This window comes from Phytophthora infestans, genomic scaffold, assembly GCF_000142945.1.
Source record: "Phytophthora infestans T30-4 supercont1.3 genomic scaffold, whole genome shotgun sequence".
In the NCBI taxonomy this organism is placed as follows: Eukaryota; Oomycota; class Peronosporomycetes; order Peronosporales; family Peronosporaceae; genus Phytophthora; species Phytophthora infestans.
Window position 1 is genome coordinate 1,620,069 of NW_003303756.1, and position 18,851 is coordinate 1,638,919.

Genomic DNA, 18,851 nt, shown 5'->3' on the forward strand with positions numbered 1-18,851 from the left:
GATGTGGGGGATGTTGGGACCGTGCAAAGAGCTGCATTGGAAAGTTGAAGGACATGTGTTGTGCGGTGGCAACCGAGGCAGTGTATGAAACCGGGCAAGTACAGCAAGACAAAACACATCGAGAACAAATATTATTTGGTACGGCATCTCGCAAAAGTAAAGCATCTCAAACTGGAACCTGTTGGGACGAACGACATGGCTGCCGGCGTGATGACCAAGGCTTTGGGCAGAAGCAAGTTTGAGCATTGCCAGGAGATGCTGAAGGTGCCCCCCCCTCTGCCAAACCGGGATGTTACCAGTGACTTGGAAACAACGTGTGGCGGATAACATCAGCCTCAATGCGAAGGCGAGCCTGGGTATGTGCTACCCTATTGGACGAAAGTGAGCTGGCAAAAGCTGCCGATGCTACACGACCAAGACGACTCATCTGCCATGAAGCGGTCATGGTCGAGTGGGGTATGAAGTGTTGAGGCTTGTGCTCGCCTTATCAGCTCTCTGAGCCTTGGTCCAAGGCGTGACCAGCAACAGTACGTCTGTTATCATTAGGGTCGTTTGAGTTTATGAGCCATTCATTTGTCTTTTCTTACCTTGATATAGTCTTAGAGAGCACTGCCGTCGCCGCACGGCTCCGGTCTTTTTTTTGCTTCTGGCGTGCTTGTATCTCCTGCTATGCTTTCGCCCAACACTTTGTGTCTTTTTGTTACAAGTATGGTCTCAACAAAATCACAAAGTCCACATACTAGGCTCAGTTTTGCTAGTCGACGGCATAAAGGGGGTGTCTGCACACGTCGGGTCTCTTTTCGCCGGAAGTGAGACGACAATTGCTCGCTCTAGAGCTTTCCATTATTTTACTCGGGCTACCACCGGAGTTAAAAATATAAGTGATGGGAATGACCAATCACACGCCGAGTAGGGTTTAAAAGGTTAAATCTTGAAAGCGAAAGGGTTAAAATAAGGGCTAAGGACGGATTGCGGAAATTCATGGTCATTTCAAGGAGAGCACGAGTAAAACGTTCAGCTTGAAGCATTAGTCTTAATATCGATTAAGAAGCATGTATTACATTACATGAGCTATTAATAGCGTACCGGTATTTATTTTCAGTGCCATCCCGCTGCACTTAAGCCAGGGATTCCAAAAATACAATATATGAAACGTTTGGCGGGACCCCGGGGTCCCACCGGGACCCCGGTATCCCCATCAGAAACCGGTATCATTTTTAAGCTGATTTGAAATTAGTATGACTGAACTTGAAGTACTTATTCTTTCTGTTGTGTGTGTGACGTGATGGAAGGTTGGTTACTGCGTGGCTTTGCTGAAGTGCTTGTCTTCTTTTTTGTTGCCACTCGCTTCCATCTCGCCTTGTATTCATTTGATCCCAGTCGTTACGAATCTTCTTAACGGTATCTCCTAGCTTTTCACATACACGTATATACGCGGTCTCTTTCCTGTCGACTCGTTTTGCACGCTTTCGAGGCGGGACGGTTGAACGTGAGCCGCCAGACGCCCGAGACGACATTTTCCGCAGCGACACCCGATCAAAACTGAAGATTGTGTCACAAGTCGCGACTGCCCAAAATAACACAATACCGAGCATATTTTATGCGAGACCCCGGGGTCCCGCCAAACGTTTCATATATCAATTGCAAGATCCCTAGCAAACACATAGCGCTTTATCTGCATCTCAGGCGGCAAAATAAATAACTGAAAATGCACTTAAGCTGCAATAAACATTTGCTAACTCGAAGAGAAGAGTATGTCTTTCGAGTTACTTACTGCAGACAATCATCAGCAGTGGCAACGCTCCCGTACGTGATGTTGACCTTCTAAATTAAGATCATCTCGAGAGCCATGGGCGGGAGACAGTGGCGCTCGTGGTACAAGACAGCTCGTGTCATCAGGAGTCGTCACGGGCGCCCCACGTCGAAACGGCTGAAGCGCAGTCTTCTCCGCAGCGGTCAAACATGTAGCTTGGCCACCCAGTACCCTCACAGCCGCCGACCCGAGCGTTGGGCGAGTGCACAATGGCGGCATCAGGCATTATCATACAGTCAATATTAGTAAATAGTATCATCATAGCTTTAGCAAACATTACCGAGGTAGCCCCTGAACGTCGGTTGCAAAAGTCCGTCAAGTATATATCATGCGCCCAGCATAGTCAGTCCAACGGGCTTGAAGCTCTTTAAAGAGTTGACGGAAGCCACGGTGGGCTAAGCGCGAAGGGATGAAGTCCTCCATATCGTCGTCGTCGGGAGATAGATGCTCATAGAGACGGAAATAGCGCGATAGCATGGAAAACGTACACGATCGTCGTCTGGAGTGCGGTTGTTTGACTGGAGCAAATATCACTTAATAAAAGGAATTTAAACAATTAATACAGATGTGTATTAAAGGCAGCAGTATTCGTATCGAAGTTTGGGCGCTTGTTTAAGTGTGCGCAGCTTACGCATGAGAGATTGTAGTTTCTACAGATCATCTTCATGGGGTGCGCACGAACCGCTAGATTAAGACGGTGGGTTGCACAGCCGATGGGCGGCACGCTCACGGCCGCTTGTTGACTGCACGATTGCTGTTTACTAAAAACAGCACAACAGTTAGAGAACGCAAAAAAAAACGGGAGAACCCGCCTAATCGCGGCGGTGTGACCGTCGGCGCTCACTGCGTCGTCTGGCCCGTCCATGATCGGGGCCATCGCTAGGAGTGTATACCGCGATCCGTCGGGCCCTTCATAACAGGCAAACACTGCGAGATAGTGCTCGCTACCATGGGTCCAACCGTCCAAAATGAGACCGAATTCATTAGGCATCTCTTCGCCTATATTTTCTCGTTAGCTTTCACTACTTTCTCCATATCACTGGACAGAGTGTCAACGGAGATCGGAGACAAGTTTGTAAGCCTAGAAATGACAGTCACAAGTTTAAGCAAGTATACTCAATCCGAATTCGAAACGATAGCTTACAAAATGAGAACGGGGGAGGGGGGGGGGTACACATGACAATCCACCGCATCCAGCCGAACCAGCCAGTCTTCTGAGCTACCCACGGAACAAAGGCTTCCGTAGCCGCGGCACTTGCGTCACGCACCTCGTCCTCGAAGTTGGGGTGGCTCTCTCGGACATGGAACACCAAATTGGAGTACCCAGTCCGAGGGGTATGCTAGCGGTACTTGCCGTACGTCTTGCAAACTTGACAGCCTGTCGGCTCTCCGTGGTCGCCCAGGGCAGGCGAGAAGAAGAAGCGGGCGACTTGCTTATTCGAGAAAGTCGGGCTGTTGCGGGACGGGGCAAAGACGCGCATTGTGAATGCGTAGTAGTTGTTCGGGTAATGAGGTTTTACGCTTTAGGGCAAGTTTAGAAGTGAATGCCGAAGTGAAAAGGAGAAAATAGTATAGTAATTGGTCATAAAATTCACAAATAAAAATATGAACAGCTACTATTATTTTATAGGAAATAGATAATTACAAAAGAAAATCACTATATATTTCTTGAGTATTTTTTTTTCGGAATCCTTCCCAGCAGTGAAATCTTGTACTTAAGTAAGATTTATAATACACTCAATTGCACGAGCACTCATTATTCTTTTTCGTTGACTGTATTTGTGTTTCTGCAATAAGAGCCTGGTAGGCTACAATTTGTGGTTCACGGTAAACGAGTCGTTGCTAAACAAGTGAACAACAAACGCTTAGCAGCTATCGTGTTTTTTCACGGCGGGCTCGGAGTCCGATATGGGGGTAGCAGTGGAGGGGGAAGATGTAGTGGTGACAATCGGGGTATCCGCCGTTAGAAATGGAGTCGTGGACGGCGCAGTAGTCGTAGTTGTCTCCGCAAGATTCTCGCTGATCGGACTTAAGTTGTCCGGCTGGGTTTGGGTGGTCGATGCTGAAGTTGACGTTGAGCTCGACGTCGTGGTAGCATTCGAAATCTCGCTAGTCGAGATCGAGTCGTCCGTCTGAGTCTGGGTCTGACTGGTAGATGCTGACACCGACGTTGTTGAACTCGACGTCGTTGTGGCTGAACTCGAGCTGGACGAAACGGCGGAAGCACCACCCAGAGCCGTCAGGAACTCCCCGCTCTTCAGCTGGCCGTCGTACGTGTAAATACCGAAGTGTTTTTCGAGCTCCACGTCCACGGACGTATCGTCCGATCGGCGATCGAAGAAATCGAACCAGAACTTCAACGATGTCTCGCCCCCAGTAGGGACCCATGAAGTGACAGCTTTGAAGAACTGAATGGAGGCGTCCAGTGAGGGCGTCACATCAGGTGACAAGGTGGATGGATCACCCGCTGTGGGGAAACCCGTCTCACACGTAAGCAACTGCGATACCGGATATTTGGTGGCGATGGCGTTCCAGACTGCATCTAGTAGTGCCGCAGGTTTTGTAGAATCGTAGTTGTTGTCAAAGAACGGGTAGAGGTTCACTCCAAGGATATCGAGGTTTTTGGACAGCTGGTTGATCTGGTCGTCGTAGGCTGTGTCTAGGTACTCAGTTGAGCGTTGCACCGTGCCGAACAGGATGCCGTCGGCAGCATCACCGAGGGTTTTCTTGATAGAGGTGGCGATGGCAATGATGTCGGACGCCGTGGTGCCGGTGAACATGTTCTCGTTACCGATCAGAATCGCCTCGACGGTGCCAGGGAATTTTTGGACGGCAGCTACCGCGCTGTTGATCTGGTCCTGTTGCCACGATTCGTCGGTCATGTAGATGCCCAGATGTAGCTTGATGCCATGTGCGGCAGCGTATTGGGCGACGCCCACACCATAAAACTGGGAGTAAAAGGTGCGGACGTGTGTGAAGGTCTGCGCGATCAACGCCATATCGGCGTCGATGGCATTCTCGAGCGCGGTCGTGTCGAGAGTGTCGCTGTCGGTGAGAGGATATGCCGTGGAGTGCATGGCGCTGTAGGTGGTGGCCATGTATGCAGCTGGGCTGGTCGAAGTGAGGTTGCGAGACGTTGTCGCGGTTGACTGGCAAATACCATTGACTGCCAGACCGATGGCTAGCATCGCTTTACTAGCGGCAAATATCATGACCAGGGAACTATGCTCGAGTTTGAAAGGCCAGTTGCTGACGGCCGTGCGAATTTCGAAATGAGGGTGGTGAATGGAACCTCGGGTCAGTAAAACCTCGGGCCATCTTGCGGTGCAGCGCACGGAGCAATGCTCCGAGCATGGAGGCCTGTATCACGGGTCAGTTTCTGGTGTTGAATCGCTGTGTGCAACGCTAATCACATTCCATGTCTTGCCATCCCTTAAACGTGACAGCATAGAGGTTGATGCGAACGATTCGATTCCTCCGTCGAGCTGCTGGGGGTGGGATCAACAACGTGCTAACAAGGCTCCGAATGGTGGACCAGGTTGAGTCAACACGGAATGCAACCGTTGTAGCAACGCTGCTGACAGCAGATTCATCAACCTCTGTAGGCTACAGTGTAGCTGGTCAGCATCATCGTCAGCGTTCGCAAAATGGGTTTTGGAATTTTGGGGTTTTGGGTAGCTTGAACGACCCACCCACCCACTCTTTTTTAAGGCTGGGTTTTCTGGGTTTATAAAAATAAAGAAAGAGCGATAGAGCTGACGCAATACGCAAGTACCATGACTGGCTTTACCTGCACTCGATGCGGCCGCGTCTTCGCCCATGCATCTTCAGTGCGCCGGCAACTTAAGCGGGTCATTTGCTACAATACCCGCTTTCGGTTACCAGCTGAAGAGAGCTACCCCAACCACCACCAGTTGTCATTAGAGCACATTTCTTCCTTGGACCGCCCCGAAACTCGGTTATATGCATCTATTTTTTCTTTAACCACCCTACAGCATCTGTAACCGCTCCATATTTCTCTGAGGTGACACAGTTTTTTTATAATTGGTTAAATGGAGTCATCCAGCAGATAATACCCAGTTTTTTATCCCACCCACCCACAAAAAATTCATTACCCACCCACTCAAATCCGAAAAGCTGGGTTTTGGCGAACCCTGATCATCGTCTGTGATTCGTGGTTCACGAATCGTGAACGTACGAAAGGTGTAAAACTTTTTAAATATGTCATAATATGCGCTGAAAACAAAAATACTATTTTATCCATTTACATCGTTTCTTAGAAACCCGTTTATAGTAATACATCAATTAAACCTTCTTTCACAAGGTTCTGCCCTGTGAGTGATGGTCTTTACGAAGCTTCCTTTGAGCTCCGAGAATCCAAAACGGCATCTAACATGGCGCAGCGCGACAGTCGTCCGCGCGTCAAACTGTCGTGGCAGGAAGCGATGGGTGAAGAAGCAGCAACTGCTGCTGAAGCTAAACCTAGCAAGAGCAAGAAGGCGAGCCCCAAGCCACAGTTCAAAGACGCGAAACCCAAGCGCAAGAAGCGACACCCGAACGAGGTGAGGACGGAGCAAGACATGGATGCGATCGCGGGCTACGACGACAGCTCAGAGAGTGTACTGGACGAGGAGATAGATACATTCGGAGGTGCAGGCTTCGTTATGGTAGATTTAGAGAGCGAGCTCGAGGAGCTGGCTTTGGTGGCTACCGAGGAAGGATTCGCAAGTGTGCGAGTCGGTGGCACGCAGAGTAAGTCGAAGAAGAACAAGAAGAAAAAGAAAAATGAGAAGAGGAAGGAGGCAGAGGTGGTCACCGTGGTGGAGACTGCGATAGAGACCAAGAAGAGCTCAAAGAAGACCGCTAAAAAGATGAGGCAAGCACAGAAATTGCTGTATAAAGTAGAGGTAGAGGATGTTGAAGTGGAGATGACAGTGATGGGTATACAGAAGAGCAAAAAGCAGAAAAAGAAGAAGAAGGAGAAGCAACAGACAGTCATTGCTACCGATGCTGCTGCGTCGGCAGGGGAATCAACTCAAAGCAAGGCGAAGGTGGAGACGCAAGGTGAAAACGAGAAGAGCAAGGATCAAGCTAAGCGTGGTGCAAAGAAAAACACTCCAGATGCTTCAAAGAACGATAAAAATCAGAAGAAAAAGACAGACAAGGAGAACCGGACGCTTGAATTAGAGGAGAAACAAGCTCCATTGTCACAAAGTGAGACGGATAGGAAATCCAAGGCGACAAACAGAGGTAACCGTGGCAATGGACAGGTTACCTACTCGGAATACTTGGATCATGACGTGGTGATTCGTGGACTTGAGATGGGAGGCCTCCTTCAAGGCAAACTTCGGGTCAACGGCATGTATCGCATGGATGGCTACATCACAGTAGATGGCTTGTCGATGGATGTGCTGGTTAAGGGCATGCAGGATCGTAACCGTGCTCTAGACGGAGATCTGTAGCTGTTCGGCTGCATCCAGAAGCAGAATGGAAAGCTATGGACAATGAGAGCGATGGAAGGTCTGTTGAATCCAAGCCAATGTCTTCGAGTGCAGGGGTCGATAAGAACGCCCTACACTCGCTTTGGCTTCCTAGTGTGGAGACAGAGAACTGTTTCCTTAAGCGCTCAGCCGATGAGGAAAGCTCGGTAAATATGCTAAAGCAGAGCTTGAGTCGTCTGAACGAGCGTGTAAAAGAGTCTCGCCGTCGTCCGACTGCGTCCGTGGTGTTTATCCTGGCACAGGGCAACTCCAACGGCTTTATTGGATCCTTGGAGCCTGCCACTAAAGTAAAAACCATGGACTCGCCTCTGTTTAGCAACGATAATTACGCGTATTTCAACGCTGATGACCAACGTCTACCGAGACGCATTCGAATTCCAAGACTACAACTTCCAGACGAGTTTATCAGTCGACCTCTGTTGTATTCAAAGACGATGCTGTGCTTTTGTCGCATCAAAGCGTGGTCTACTCGACACCAAAGTCCGATGGGTGAGTTTGTCAAGACAGTGGGCGAGTATACCGGCATTGAGACCGGTATCTCGGCCATACTGTCCAAACATGGCTTACAATCGCATACATTGGACTTCGACAGCTCGATTCTAAACGAGCTAGACGAGAAATACGGTACAAGCGGCGAAAAGTGGGAAATACCCGAAGAAGAAGTGAAGAAGCGACGAGATTTCCGCGACACTCAAATATTCAGTATTGACCCGTATAATGCCCGAGATTTGGATGACGCGTTGCATATTCAAGCTCTTAATGGTGCTCGTACGATGTTCGAGATCGGTGTGCACATCGCAGATGTGACGCACTTTATTGAGCACAAGTCGCTGCTGGATGAGGAAGCTCGGTCTCGAGCCACCAGTGTGTATCTCGCCAACCGCGTGTTACCCATGCTGCCTCGCATCCTCTGTGAGAAGCTGTGTTCGCTGCAGCCTCAAGTGGATCGACTGGCGTTCTCGGTGGTGTGGCAGATGAATATTGACGGTACACTGGTCGACGGTGTCGAGCCATGGTTCGGGAAGTCGATTATCCGCTCGTGTTGTAAACTTGACTATGGTTCTGCGCAGAAGATGCTGGACGGAGTCATCAGTAGCGACAATGTGGAGGAATGGGAAGTCGATCGTCGACCGATTCCTGGTGCCAACAGCAATATCAGCAATGCGACGGTGATTCAGAGTGTCAAGGACTTGTGGAGTATCGGTGAGAACCGTCGAGCGATGCGCTTCGAGACGGGTGCAGTGAGTTTAAATGACGTTAAACTGACGTTCTCACTGGATGCCAAGGGCAACCCGATTCGATACGGACCATATGAGCTGAAAGACAGTAATCGTCTCGTGGAGGAGTACATGCTCTTAGCGAACTACCTAGTTGCTCAGCAATTGCTTCGTGCTCATGGACCTCTTGCCTTTTTACGTCACCACCCTCCTCCAGTGTCTCGAGCAATGGATCAGGCGCTGGAGTTACTAGACAAGAGCGACATCAAGGTGGACGGGAGATCTACTAAGCAATTGACCGAGTCTTTGGAGCGTGTTCGACACGATCATGGTGACACGACGTTTGTCATCGCACAAGCGTTGATCATCAAACCTATGAAGCCTGCCGAGTACATGGTGGCCGGTAATGGCGCGTCGTCGGATTCGTGGCGTCATTACGCTTTGAATATCCCATACTACACGCACTTCACGTCGCCCATTCGTCGATATGCCGACGTTGTCGTGCATCGCCTGCTTCAGGAGAGTGTGGTGGAGTCTTCGTCGTTAGATACTGAGAACCCCGAGTCCAGAATGGTGGAGTTCACTTCAGTTGCGCAAAATTGCAACGAGAAGAAAACGACGTCCAAGAATGCGGAGAAGGAGTGCGATAAGGTGTTTTTGTGTGCATATGTGCAGCATCATGGCGACATTGAAGTGACTGGCGTCGTGTTGAGTATGGGGCAGAAGAGCTTCACTGTGTATATCCTGGAACTTGGCTTAGAGCAGCGGCTGTTCCTGCAGGAAAACAATTTAAAGGGGTCATGGAACGAGAAAACCTCGCAGCTATCAATCAGACTGCCAGTGCCGCAGAAGAAAAAGGAAGACGAGGAGAAAAAAACTCAAACTGACGAGCAGGAAACTCCGCTTCAAACAAGCAAAATTTCTTCGTCGGAGATGATCAAGCTGTCGTTCATGAAGCAGCTTCGTATGCACATGTCGACGACGAAAAAGATGCCACTGGCGTTGACTTTCACCGTCGTCGGAGAGAGGATTTGATAAAGATGTTCGTGATTTATTTCATTAGGTAAAAAAAACAAAAGTAAAAATAAATTTTGCATGTTGTAGAGTAAATGGTCGCAAGCTATATTAAGTACCCTTTTCGCTTCAGCCTGCCCATTTTTTTAGCGCGTTTCTTGTTTTGACCAATCATTAATTAGCACTTTTCATAATGAACGTCTTGACCGTAGCGAACTTAAGCGCCGATGGCACACCGCTGCTGCGTACTGGCGCGGGCGACGACGAGGAATTCTTGCTGGCTAGCTTTACTAATGTGGAGATCCACGCTTCATCTAGTGACGTAGGCGAGGACGACGACGGAGAGACGCAGACACTGGCACACAGTGGATCTGTCGGTGCGCTGTTTGTGACCACAAGCCGCGTGCTCTGGCTGGGCGCAGCGATGGGGACACAACTGGGCTACGCGTGGGAAATGAGCTCCGTCACTCTGCACGCCATCTCTAGAGACCCCGCAGCCTTCTCGAAGCCCTGTTTGTACTGCCAGATCAGCAACCAGGACGTGTCGGAAATTCGCTTCGTACCTGTCGACGACAAAACTCGTGCGTGTTGTTATGCTGCTTCATATTTTTTACCTTTATGCTAATGTTTTGTGCAGTACAAGAACTGTTTGATGCCTTTAGCAAGTCGGCGGAGATGAACCCAGATGACGACGAGGAAGACGACGATGGCTGGATCTGGGACGAGGACGAGGTGGCCGATGGAGCCCGAGCAGCTCAACTGGCTGCACACTTCGACTCGGTGTTGCAGGTCTCCCCAGGACTGGAGAACGGTGCGACAGAAGCAGGACAGTTTGACGACGCAGATGAAGACAGCCTACTATAATGGCGATGACGAGTAGTGATAGGACTTTGGCTATGGCGCATGAGAACAAGTATCATTCCGTACAAGTCAACGAGCAATTTTGTTGGATTGCCACTGTATTTTGTTTCTTTCGATTTTTTTTTAAAGCCAGGTAGGAAGAATATCCGACAGATTCGCTGCAGCACTGACGGATTATTGCACCTAGCGAGCTTAAATCTTGTGGATCATGTTCTCTTTGTTGACTAAGTGGCACGTCGTCTCCACCAGGCGCAGTAACTGGGAAATATCCGCTGCAAATGAAAAAAGAAAATACTCAAAAATTAATGCCATGACCCAGATTTTAGCAGCTTCGATGAGCGACGTACCCGACCAGTTGGAGAGATGTTCCTCCGGTGAAAGAGGTCTGTGGAAAGAAACGAGTTTGGCGGGGCGGTCGATCTTGGCGTAAATGGATCCGTCGCTCACCAACGTCGAGATGCTGCTCTCCGTCAGCTATCTCAATAATTAAAAATAACATTAGCATTCCAAATTAAACAATAAAAAACACACACACACACACAACAGCAGCAAACGTACGTCTTCGGCGAGTCCAATCATCTTGGCCAGATGCGGTAGACGAATACGATCATAGTGTTCAGCCACCACGCGGATATTGTGCTCGACGACACGTGTGTGGAGACTTTTCCACCACTCCGCGCCACGTTCGACGTGGTTAAAGATCGGGTGGCTCTTGAGCACAGCGTCCTGTTCCATAGGGAAGGCAATGATCTCCCTAGTGGTAAATTTCTTCAACACCGCCGCAAAATCCGGCAGTTTTTCAGCCAGTTTCTCTCTAGCCAAATTTTGCAATAGATCGTGTTGCAAGTTCGAGTAAGCCGAGAGCACCACGAAGATCGTGGCGTGTTCCAGAGCTTTCTTCCATATTTCCTCCTTCTCCTTGACCATCTCCGTGTTGAAGATGGCCATCCAATGGCGACACAACTCCAGCGTGTTGTTCTCGTGCGTGTCGTACTCGATCATGAGGTGGTAGAACTTGAGTTTGCACTCCTGGAAGTTCTTCTCCTCTAAGGTACGACGCAAGATCTTCTTGGCCAAGATATTGGCACGTACATAATCCTTTTTGGCCAATGTGAGTCGCACCTGCTCCAAGATATACTCCGTCTTTTCCAGCTTCGTCATAGCGCCGTACGTCTCTACGTGCACTTCTTGCAGGATAGTGGCGGCCTCGTCAATCTCGCCACGCGCTTCTTTCATGCGTGACAGCATCTGCGTCAGCGTGGCGCGTTCCTTCTCCAAGAAGATCTTGCCTTCCGCTACAGTGCGCAGTGCGTTGATGAGCTCCATTTTGACGGCGTCGGATGGCGTCTCGGCCAGGAATTCCATGGCACGCTGTACCAGGACGGTGATGGCGCCAGATTTCTGTGCGCGACGCTTGGCCAGCAGCGCTACGTGGTCCTTAAGCAGCTCCCAGCGCTTGTGTTGCGCGCACAGAGTCAGAATGGAGCCCACAGCCTCCTTGAGCGTGGCCACGTCGTTGGCTAGACGCGCCTGCTTCTCGAGAGTTAGCAGTATCTCACATGCGCGCTCCACGTCGCCACTGGCCGCTACGGCCTGCGCCTCAGGCAGCACGCGCTGAAACTCTGGACCGAGGTCCGCCTTCTTGCCGATCTCCTCAGAGCTCATAGCCGAAAAATGCTAGGAAATCTTTGTATTGGGATCCTCCCCCGGAAATATTGTGTGGCTAACATAATTATTGTTTAGAAAATGTGTTTTTGGTTTATATTGAAAAAAGCCCAAAATTGGATTTAGCCCGAAGAAAAACAAAAAGTGTCCGGCTAACATGCAATCAGCACAGCTACATACAGTACTGTACATGTGCATGTATTGTTCCATGTTGCTGCTAGGCTGGATTTGGACACCTGGGCTCGAGCCATTTATCCGGTGCGGAACTTTCTGCTGGAGTTGACGTGTAGCGTTTCAATCTGCGAAGTGCGCGACTGATGTTGAACAATACAACGACGTTGTACTTCCAGTATTTGGGCACGAAAGCTTTGTCGTTGTTGCTTGCCCAAACGTTCTGCACGCTCGCATGGCAAACGCAATGGGTGAGCGAAAAAAAAACAGAAAAGAGAAACTGTCTGGCAAACGGTGTCGTCTATTGTAATATACCTGGCAGCCTTCGTGCTGCATCTTGATTAAGTTGCCTCCTCGACCTTGGGCCTATTATCTCGTAGTCGACTACGAATGGGCGGGCAGACACGATAGATAAGGTCGGGGTGCGTCCTGGGGTCCCCGTTGACGACCACCGCTGTGGTGTTGTGTCGTCAGCAAAGTGAGTTGGAAAAAAAAACTAGTCGGGATTTCAATATTCTGGCTGGCGGTGTTCCTCGAGTGGTGGAGACTCGCTTCCATCCGAGAACGAATTGTATCTTCGCTTCCGGGGAGTACCGTCCGTAGATCCACCACTGCCACTCGATAGCTTGAGCTTTCGGCTTCTTAAATATGTGAGAGCGTTGCGTAGCTGAATCTTGGTCGGCATGAGGTCTGCGCCGAACGCACCCTTTTCATGCAGTGCCGTGAGCTCCTTGTAAATTGCCATGGGCTTTACATCGGGGTTCTCCAGCAACATACGCACAATGTGAGTCTTCATCTCCTCAGTAACAGACGACTGTAGGGGCTCGGCCGAGTCGTGTTCCTCACTCAAGTGCTGGTACGCCTGGCAAATGATGCCGGCGAACGTGAGTTGACACGTGGACATGCGCACCTGTACGGGACACGCCCGTGGCTTGCCTTGCTCGTCAAATTCGTTCTGGTTGTTGCCCTTGGGATGACACAATGCAGAGGTGCACTTGGTCCATTGGACTTTCATCTTGTGTTCGGTGTTCACGCCAAGGTTTCCGTGGTTCATGGTGCAGTTCACAAGGTGTGTGTTGATGATGGCGTTGCGCTTGAGTGAGCGGCGGAACTCGTTCATCTCGGCTTCGCTCTTGGTCTCACCGATGATGTACCAACCGCCATCGTCCGGGTTGTGCAGAAGGCGTCGGATATCCATGGTCGTGGTTGTTACTAACAAAAGTGGGGGGCGTGTCCAATTCCAGAATGAGGCGGTCGAGTGGGGCTGCGCTGGTTGGGAAAGGCTGCGGCGGATGCTTGTCACAGTCGGTGTTCGCTTTTAGTCTTGTCAAACGCACGGGCGTCTCTTGGTCGCGGCCGAATTTTGGGGGGTGTAAGGTTCGTTCGCGAAGGTTTCGAACACGTGGGGTGGTGCCGCTTGGTTGGATGATGAGATGGCGTGGGTTGGCTGGTTCGTTGAGTGCGGCACTTGTTTGCAGCGGTCGTAATTGGAAACTGAAGGAGGAGCGTCCTCACCGAAGAGCGAATTGCCCCCAGAAAGGTTCAGGCAACGTGGTCTGCGCGATGGTGATGGAAGTTGTGCAAAGAACAGAGTGCGCTCAGCTCTGGGTCGGCGAGAGCGCCGTCGCCGCGCATGGAGGGGGTCCACTGATTGCAGCGTAGACAATCCACATCTTTCTCACAGTAAGCACGTTCTGCTGGGTTTGCCACCCACTGGATCGTCAACGGCGAAAACTTCCGCCGCGATTGCGATCAGCCCAATATTCGTGTGCAGTTGCCGTCTGAATCACACACTTCCTACGGTATAGCATTGGGTGAAAGCTGCAATTATCCTACAGCTCGGCGCTTCAAATTTCAAGGTGCAAATTGCCACCTTGCGGTTGCCTTCGCCAAAGCTATTGTCATGCATGAGCAGCGGCTGTGAAACGACAACGGCAACGAGCCGTTTAGAAAGCGAACAAAAATAAACAAAGAAAAAATCCCGACATTTCGGACATTCAACGCTTGTTGATACAGGAAACCGTGGGAATATTGCGGCGCTGTTTCGAGATCAGCACTGCAACCGTCTTGGTGCATGTTTTTTGCTTTGTTGAGCGAGGCAACTCTGTGACAGAGTTTGCAGGAACTGGGCTGCAATTTACAGCATGGAAATCGGGAACCGAGTTTCCTGATGCGATTACCCGTCTTTGACGCCCTCTGGTCGACGTCCAGACCCGATGGCGGGTTGTCATCACACCGGTTGGCGGGATCACGTATTGAATAGTCGCAGCCGGCGGACTGTCAGTCAGTTTCCAAAGTTTCCGCTTGAGAAACTTCAAATGAAATTCCGATTGTTTTTACTTACCGGGTATTTCGATTCCTACAAGCCGCCACTCTGCAGGTTAGAGCGATCCGGTCCTGCGTGCACGTATCAGTGATACTATCACCTCGTAGTACATTTATATGTAGTGCGCTCTGCACAACCCGATCTCGAGATCCGACCCCGTTGCAACGAAAAACCCGCTATAATAGTCAGCGAGGTCGCGATTTTGCAAGCTGACCGGCGCGGCGCGAAGCGACGGTGAAGCATGCGAATGATTGGTCATCCGGTTCTGAGGCGAGGAAGGAAGATAAATCTCCAGCGTGTCGTGCTCAGGAAACGGTGTCACTGTGCAATCGCAATATCCAGGTTTTCGGGGTTTAGATATGTCTCTTGATTACATTTCAGACATTATCGAAATCGTAGACCCAAAACTTCAAATTTATTTTTGCAATTTATTGCAAGCTGTACGAGAACACGCTGTTCTTTTTCATAGTATGAATTATACCACTTAAAAAAATACATGTACAACATACATTAATACCCCCTGTACACATGTAGGGTAGACAACGTGAGCGGAGCGAATCAATCGAGGAGACCAGGTTATGATAGATATTATTGTAAATGCATTCCCGGTAAGAATACCTATCTGAATCTGGTCTGCGTGACTCACGCCGTTACATGTAGCAGCAATAATAAGCTCACTTAAACGAATCGTTTTAAGATGGTTTCATTTACATGTACATGTACTTAAGTACTTTACCAGTGCACTCACGAATCGCCAATGAGGATATTTTTTTCTCGAAGCCCATCTCGCGAAACGTACTGGACCAGTATTACTGTGTATGCCATACAAGTGCAAATCTAATGCAAACATGTAGTTGAAGCGATGGAGTGTTCTACCGGTACATGTACATGTAAATACGGCGATTCGCCAAACATCCTAATCGCTTCAACTACAGCCTACATCCAAATCGCTTCAACTGTACTACGTACTACGTAGTACGTAGTACATGTTTGCCATTGGCGATCGCCGTTCCGCATCGCATTGATGATCTCCGGATTTCGTTACTCGCTGCTGGTCCTCCGTATCATACGGAGGACCATGACTGCCACACGCCGTATGGCAATCATGACAGTGCGTTCTCTATACGCAAGGTAGCTGATCGTGGGGATGTCGCGGGGCCGATAGCTCGGTGCGCACCACCGCACTATCCCTGTCACAGGGACCCTGTGGACTGGAAGTGCTCGGCCTCGTTGACAACCGTTGTCACAACGGTAATGAAGAAACTTGGCTTCCTGTGGTGTTGCTCTGCTTCAAGCTGCTCGGCATCAAGGTTGCTCGAGTCCTTACATGAAGACGCAGTCTTGACAATTGAAGAACCGCCAGCGATCCGTCCTGACCAACAAGACGTCAACTGCATCGACTTGACGATACCTCGGACCGCTGGAGTGTGTGCGCTGCGTCACTATGTCGGTTGAGCAAAATCAGATACCTGCCGCACGGCCATGCAGCGTGTAGCCGGAGACGATTGTTCCGGCCTCGTGAAATCGTCGTTAGCGCGTCCTTTGCGTGCGCCGTTGGCCTCACCAGCGCAGTGAGGTACGCAAGACCGTGAACGCTGTCCTGTGGTCGACGTGCTCGTCTACTGTGTGCTACGTGCCCGCTCGACGAGGAGACCTAACTTAGATAGCTTAGGTCCTAAGCTCATGGTGATGCACGTCGACCTCACCGAGATGATGTTGCTCAGGCAACGGCAGTATCCAATTTGCAATGGTATTAACTTGATACCATTGTAGATTAAATACTATTAAGTAGTAGTATCAAAGTTGCAACGCATTAATAGGAACCGGCAACAAGGGATATCATTCAGTGGATCAATGCTTCAGTTTCTGCGACGTGTGATAAGTGCAGCCATCTGCGAGTTAACCGGGGCGGTGCAGGGCTTGAAGCTTTGATACGAGCACGCCTTCCGTGAGCTCGATCGCACGCTGCAACGTTCCAGGTATGCTAAAAGTTATCGCAAGAATGTAAGCTATTGACTGCCGAGTGCGCACCTGGTGCAGTTGGATGAGCGACTTGAGTTCATCCACCGACGAGTCTTCAAGGTGTGTTCCCTGTAATTTGTTTATGCTGTTCAGTCATGTGCCTGCTGGTTAGAGTGAAAGTAGTGGTGCAGATATAATGTTCACGGACCGATTCTCTTTGTCTTCGAGAGATTCTTGTAGCTCGACGACACGATTCCTGTTAAGGGTTGAAGACGACGTGGTCGTGCTGCATTGCTACTTGATCAAGAAAGTAGTTAGTTGTAGTATTAACATGTAAAGGGGAAAGCGACAACAGAATGGCGTCTAACATACCAAAGCGACCAGCAGCCATGCTGCAGTGGTGAACATTGTGTTTAAAATCGCGCAGACCTGTAGCATCACGATCCCATCCCGAAAAATTGGCGAAGTTGGCGCAACATCCTCACACCTGAAAAAGTCAGATTGAGCATAACTCATACGGCTTCGATATCATCTAGCTAGATGCAACATACCACTTTGCGTTAGCTTGCTGAGCTCGACTCAGTCGAAGCGCCGCAGGAGATCCAGTCATCAGCACGATCAGTGCGAAAGAGATTAAAGCCGTCGCTGCTTGGAGCTAATTGCATCATAAAGGGGTTAAGAACACACACTCAAAAATGCAGTGGGTATGTTCCTTACCCATCTGAACGACATCATATCGGTAGTACCACAGTCAAGAGTTCTGTACTGATGGTACGGATTCATCCGACTCAGCTTCCGTATGAGACCTATCAGCACGAAAGTGCAACATGGGAGCTTGATGTAAGGAGTGTATAGAATTGTAGCGGTGACGATGGTTCATGAACTATTATAGTGTGGAAGGATATTTGAACAGGATGAAGAGATTCTTTCGCGAACGGTTGGACACTGCGCTGTATGTGCACACGAAGTTGTCGAGCTCTTTCCTTGACGTGGATATTTCCCCTGCGTGCAGATTCATAGCGTCCATCCAGCACATTCCGGTCACAACCCCCAAGAGCATCACCACGATGGCTTTCTCTCCGTCTCGCTGTAAGATCTTCCACCACATGAAAGTTTCCGCTTTGTTCGATTCATCCCGAATCGTCTGCTGCGCTTTAACCAGCGAGGACCGTCGGTGTCTTGTGTGGTCCGAGAGATAAACTTGTTGTTGGCGTTTCCTTGTGCGTACGTGGTAGAAGTCGCCGCTCGTCTCGTTCTCCACAAGATACCGCGCTGTTACCGCGATCGAAGTCGAAGAAGTGTTCTCTCTTTCTTGCACGTGAAACATCTCGACTATCGCTGACGGCGACAAGCTTGTAGCGCTTTCAACTACGTCCGGTTCATCTAGATTATAAGCAGGTTTTACTTCCTCCATCGGTGGAACTTGTGGTGCTCGTGCTCGCTGTGTTTCTTCTCGAAAGTGACGTCGAGTTTTCTTCATTTTTGACTTTCCATCCTTCTTTTTCTTGGTCTTCTGCTTGTGCTCAAGTGGGGCAGATTCTTGTCCATCGTTCTTCTCGGTCATATCGGATTTGTATTTTGAGGTGAAGCGTCAGTGACAGACTGCGAACAGACACACAACTTTAGATCTCTCGCGATGCCAACAGATACCTGCTACGATTTCCCTCTACTCAAAGATGAAGTGAACGTTATCGTGCAAGACGCAGTGCGTAGCGTGCTGGAGGGGAATGTGTACGAGAACACCAAGGTGATCCAACGTTGTGTTGGTCGGCTGTTGGCACTTGAGTAAGCGATGTTTGTGGCAGGCAAACGACTGGGTCAACATGGTGACAAATGCTTGTATTGAAGACCTGAAGCGCCTGTGTCCGGTACAATTATTATTATATTTAATTCACTGTTCTTGTAGTGACTGATTCTCCGTGTCGTGGCAGAATTTCAAGTACATTGTCACGTGTTTTATTCGTCAGCGGAAGGGAGCAGGGGTCGAAATTGGCAGGTATCGTTTGTGCTTCCTTTGATCACTACTGTGATCAATTGTGTCTTAACCAGTTTGTGCGTAGCGGCACGTATTGGGACGAAAGGTCTGATGGTGCGTTGTACGAATATATGTACTGCGATAACCTGTCTGACCATTGATGCGCTGTAGGATCATGTACCGTGCAATGGGAGAATGCGACGATAGCAACAGTCTTGTACGTCTACGGTTTGGCAATTTGACTGCTGCATCGGATCACGAAAAAAAGGAGAAAACGTTCCTAAAATTCTACTAAAAACGATGCCAATTCCCGTAGAGAAAAAGTTCGACTGCGACACAGAGAATT

General features: G+C 49.6%; 9 protein-coding genes across 9 annotated transcripts; 4 read left to right on the forward strand and 5 right to left on the reverse strand.

Annotated features, from left to right (window-relative positions):
* Positions 1-1,770: 1,770 nt before the first annotated feature.
* Positions 1,771-3,294, reverse strand: PITG_02334 (uncharacterized protein; the record flags this gene model as incomplete). Its single annotated transcript, XM_002907226.1, has 4 exons — positions 1,771-1,824; positions 2,302-2,331; positions 2,445-2,556; positions 3,164-3,294. The coding sequence occupies 4 exons, from the start codon at positions 3,292-3,294 to the stop codon at positions 1,771-1,773; spliced, it is 327 nt and encodes a 108-aa protein (XP_002907272.1).
* A 384-nt stretch (positions 3,295-3,678) lies between these two features.
* Positions 3,679-5,638, reverse strand: PITG_02335 (uncharacterized protein; the record flags this gene model as incomplete). The annotated part of the gene is made up of 2 exons (XM_002907227.1): positions 3,679-5,173; positions 5,604-5,638. The coding sequence occupies 2 exons, from the start codon at positions 5,636-5,638 to the stop codon at positions 3,679-3,681; spliced, it is 1,530 nt and encodes a 509-aa protein (XP_002907273.1).
* A 569-nt stretch (positions 5,639-6,207) lies between these two features.
* Positions 6,208-7,275, forward strand: PITG_02336 (uncharacterized protein; the record flags this gene model as incomplete). The annotated part of the gene is made up of 1 exon (XM_002907228.1): positions 6,208-7,275. The coding sequence occupies one exon, from the start codon at positions 6,208-6,210 to the stop codon at positions 7,273-7,275; it is 1,068 nt and encodes a 355-aa protein (XP_002907274.1).
* A 932-nt stretch (positions 7,276-8,207) lies between these two features.
* PITG_02337 (exonuclease, putative) lies at positions 8,208-9,596 on the forward strand (the record flags this gene model as incomplete). Its single annotated transcript, XM_002907229.1, has 1 exon — positions 8,208-9,596. The coding sequence occupies one exon, from the start codon at positions 8,208-8,210 to the stop codon at positions 9,564-9,566; it is 1,359 nt and encodes a 452-aa protein (XP_002907275.1).
* A 142-nt stretch (positions 9,597-9,738) lies between these two features.
* PITG_02338 (uncharacterized protein) lies at positions 9,739-10,409 on the forward strand (the record flags this gene model as incomplete). The annotated part of the gene is made up of 2 exons (XM_002907230.1): positions 9,739-10,126; positions 10,183-10,409. 2 exons carry the CDS (start codon positions 9,739-9,741, stop codon positions 10,407-10,409), a joined length of 615 nt encoding a protein of 204 aa, XP_002907276.1.
* Positions 10,410-10,468: 59 nt separating this feature from the next.
* On the reverse strand, positions 10,469-12,071 carry PITG_02339 (26S proteasome non-ATPase regulatory subunit 12, putative; the record flags this gene model as incomplete). Its single annotated transcript, XM_002907231.1, has 3 exons — positions 10,469-10,678; positions 10,754-10,880; positions 10,965-12,071. The coding sequence occupies 3 exons, from the start codon at positions 12,069-12,071 to the stop codon at positions 10,599-10,601; spliced, it is 1,314 nt and encodes a 437-aa protein (XP_002907277.1).
* Positions 12,072-12,523: 452 nt separating this feature from the next.
* Positions 12,524-15,565, reverse strand: PITG_02340 (uncharacterized protein; the record flags this gene model as incomplete). The annotated part of the gene is made up of 5 exons (XM_002907232.1): positions 12,524-13,525; positions 13,580-13,889; positions 14,079-14,160; positions 14,783-14,889; positions 15,538-15,565. 5 exons carry the CDS (start codon positions 15,563-15,565, stop codon positions 12,751-12,753), a joined length of 1,302 nt encoding a protein of 433 aa, XP_002907278.1.
* A 1,851-nt stretch (positions 15,566-17,416) lies between these two features.
* PITG_02341 (uncharacterized protein) lies at positions 17,417-18,094 on the reverse strand (the record flags this gene model as incomplete). The annotated part of the gene is made up of 1 exon (XM_002907233.1): positions 17,417-18,094. One exon carries the CDS (start codon positions 18,092-18,094, stop codon positions 17,417-17,419), a length of 678 nt encoding a protein of 225 aa, XP_002907279.1.
* A 72-nt stretch (positions 18,095-18,166) lies between these two features.
* PITG_02342 (uncharacterized protein) lies at positions 18,167-18,747 on the forward strand (the record flags this gene model as incomplete). Its single annotated transcript, XM_002907234.1, has 5 exons — positions 18,167-18,277; positions 18,336-18,398; positions 18,462-18,526; positions 18,591-18,619; positions 18,677-18,747. The coding sequence occupies 5 exons, from the start codon at positions 18,167-18,169 to the stop codon at positions 18,745-18,747; spliced, it is 339 nt and encodes a 112-aa protein (XP_002907280.1).
* Between the last annotated feature and the right edge of the window lie 104 nt (positions 18,748-18,851).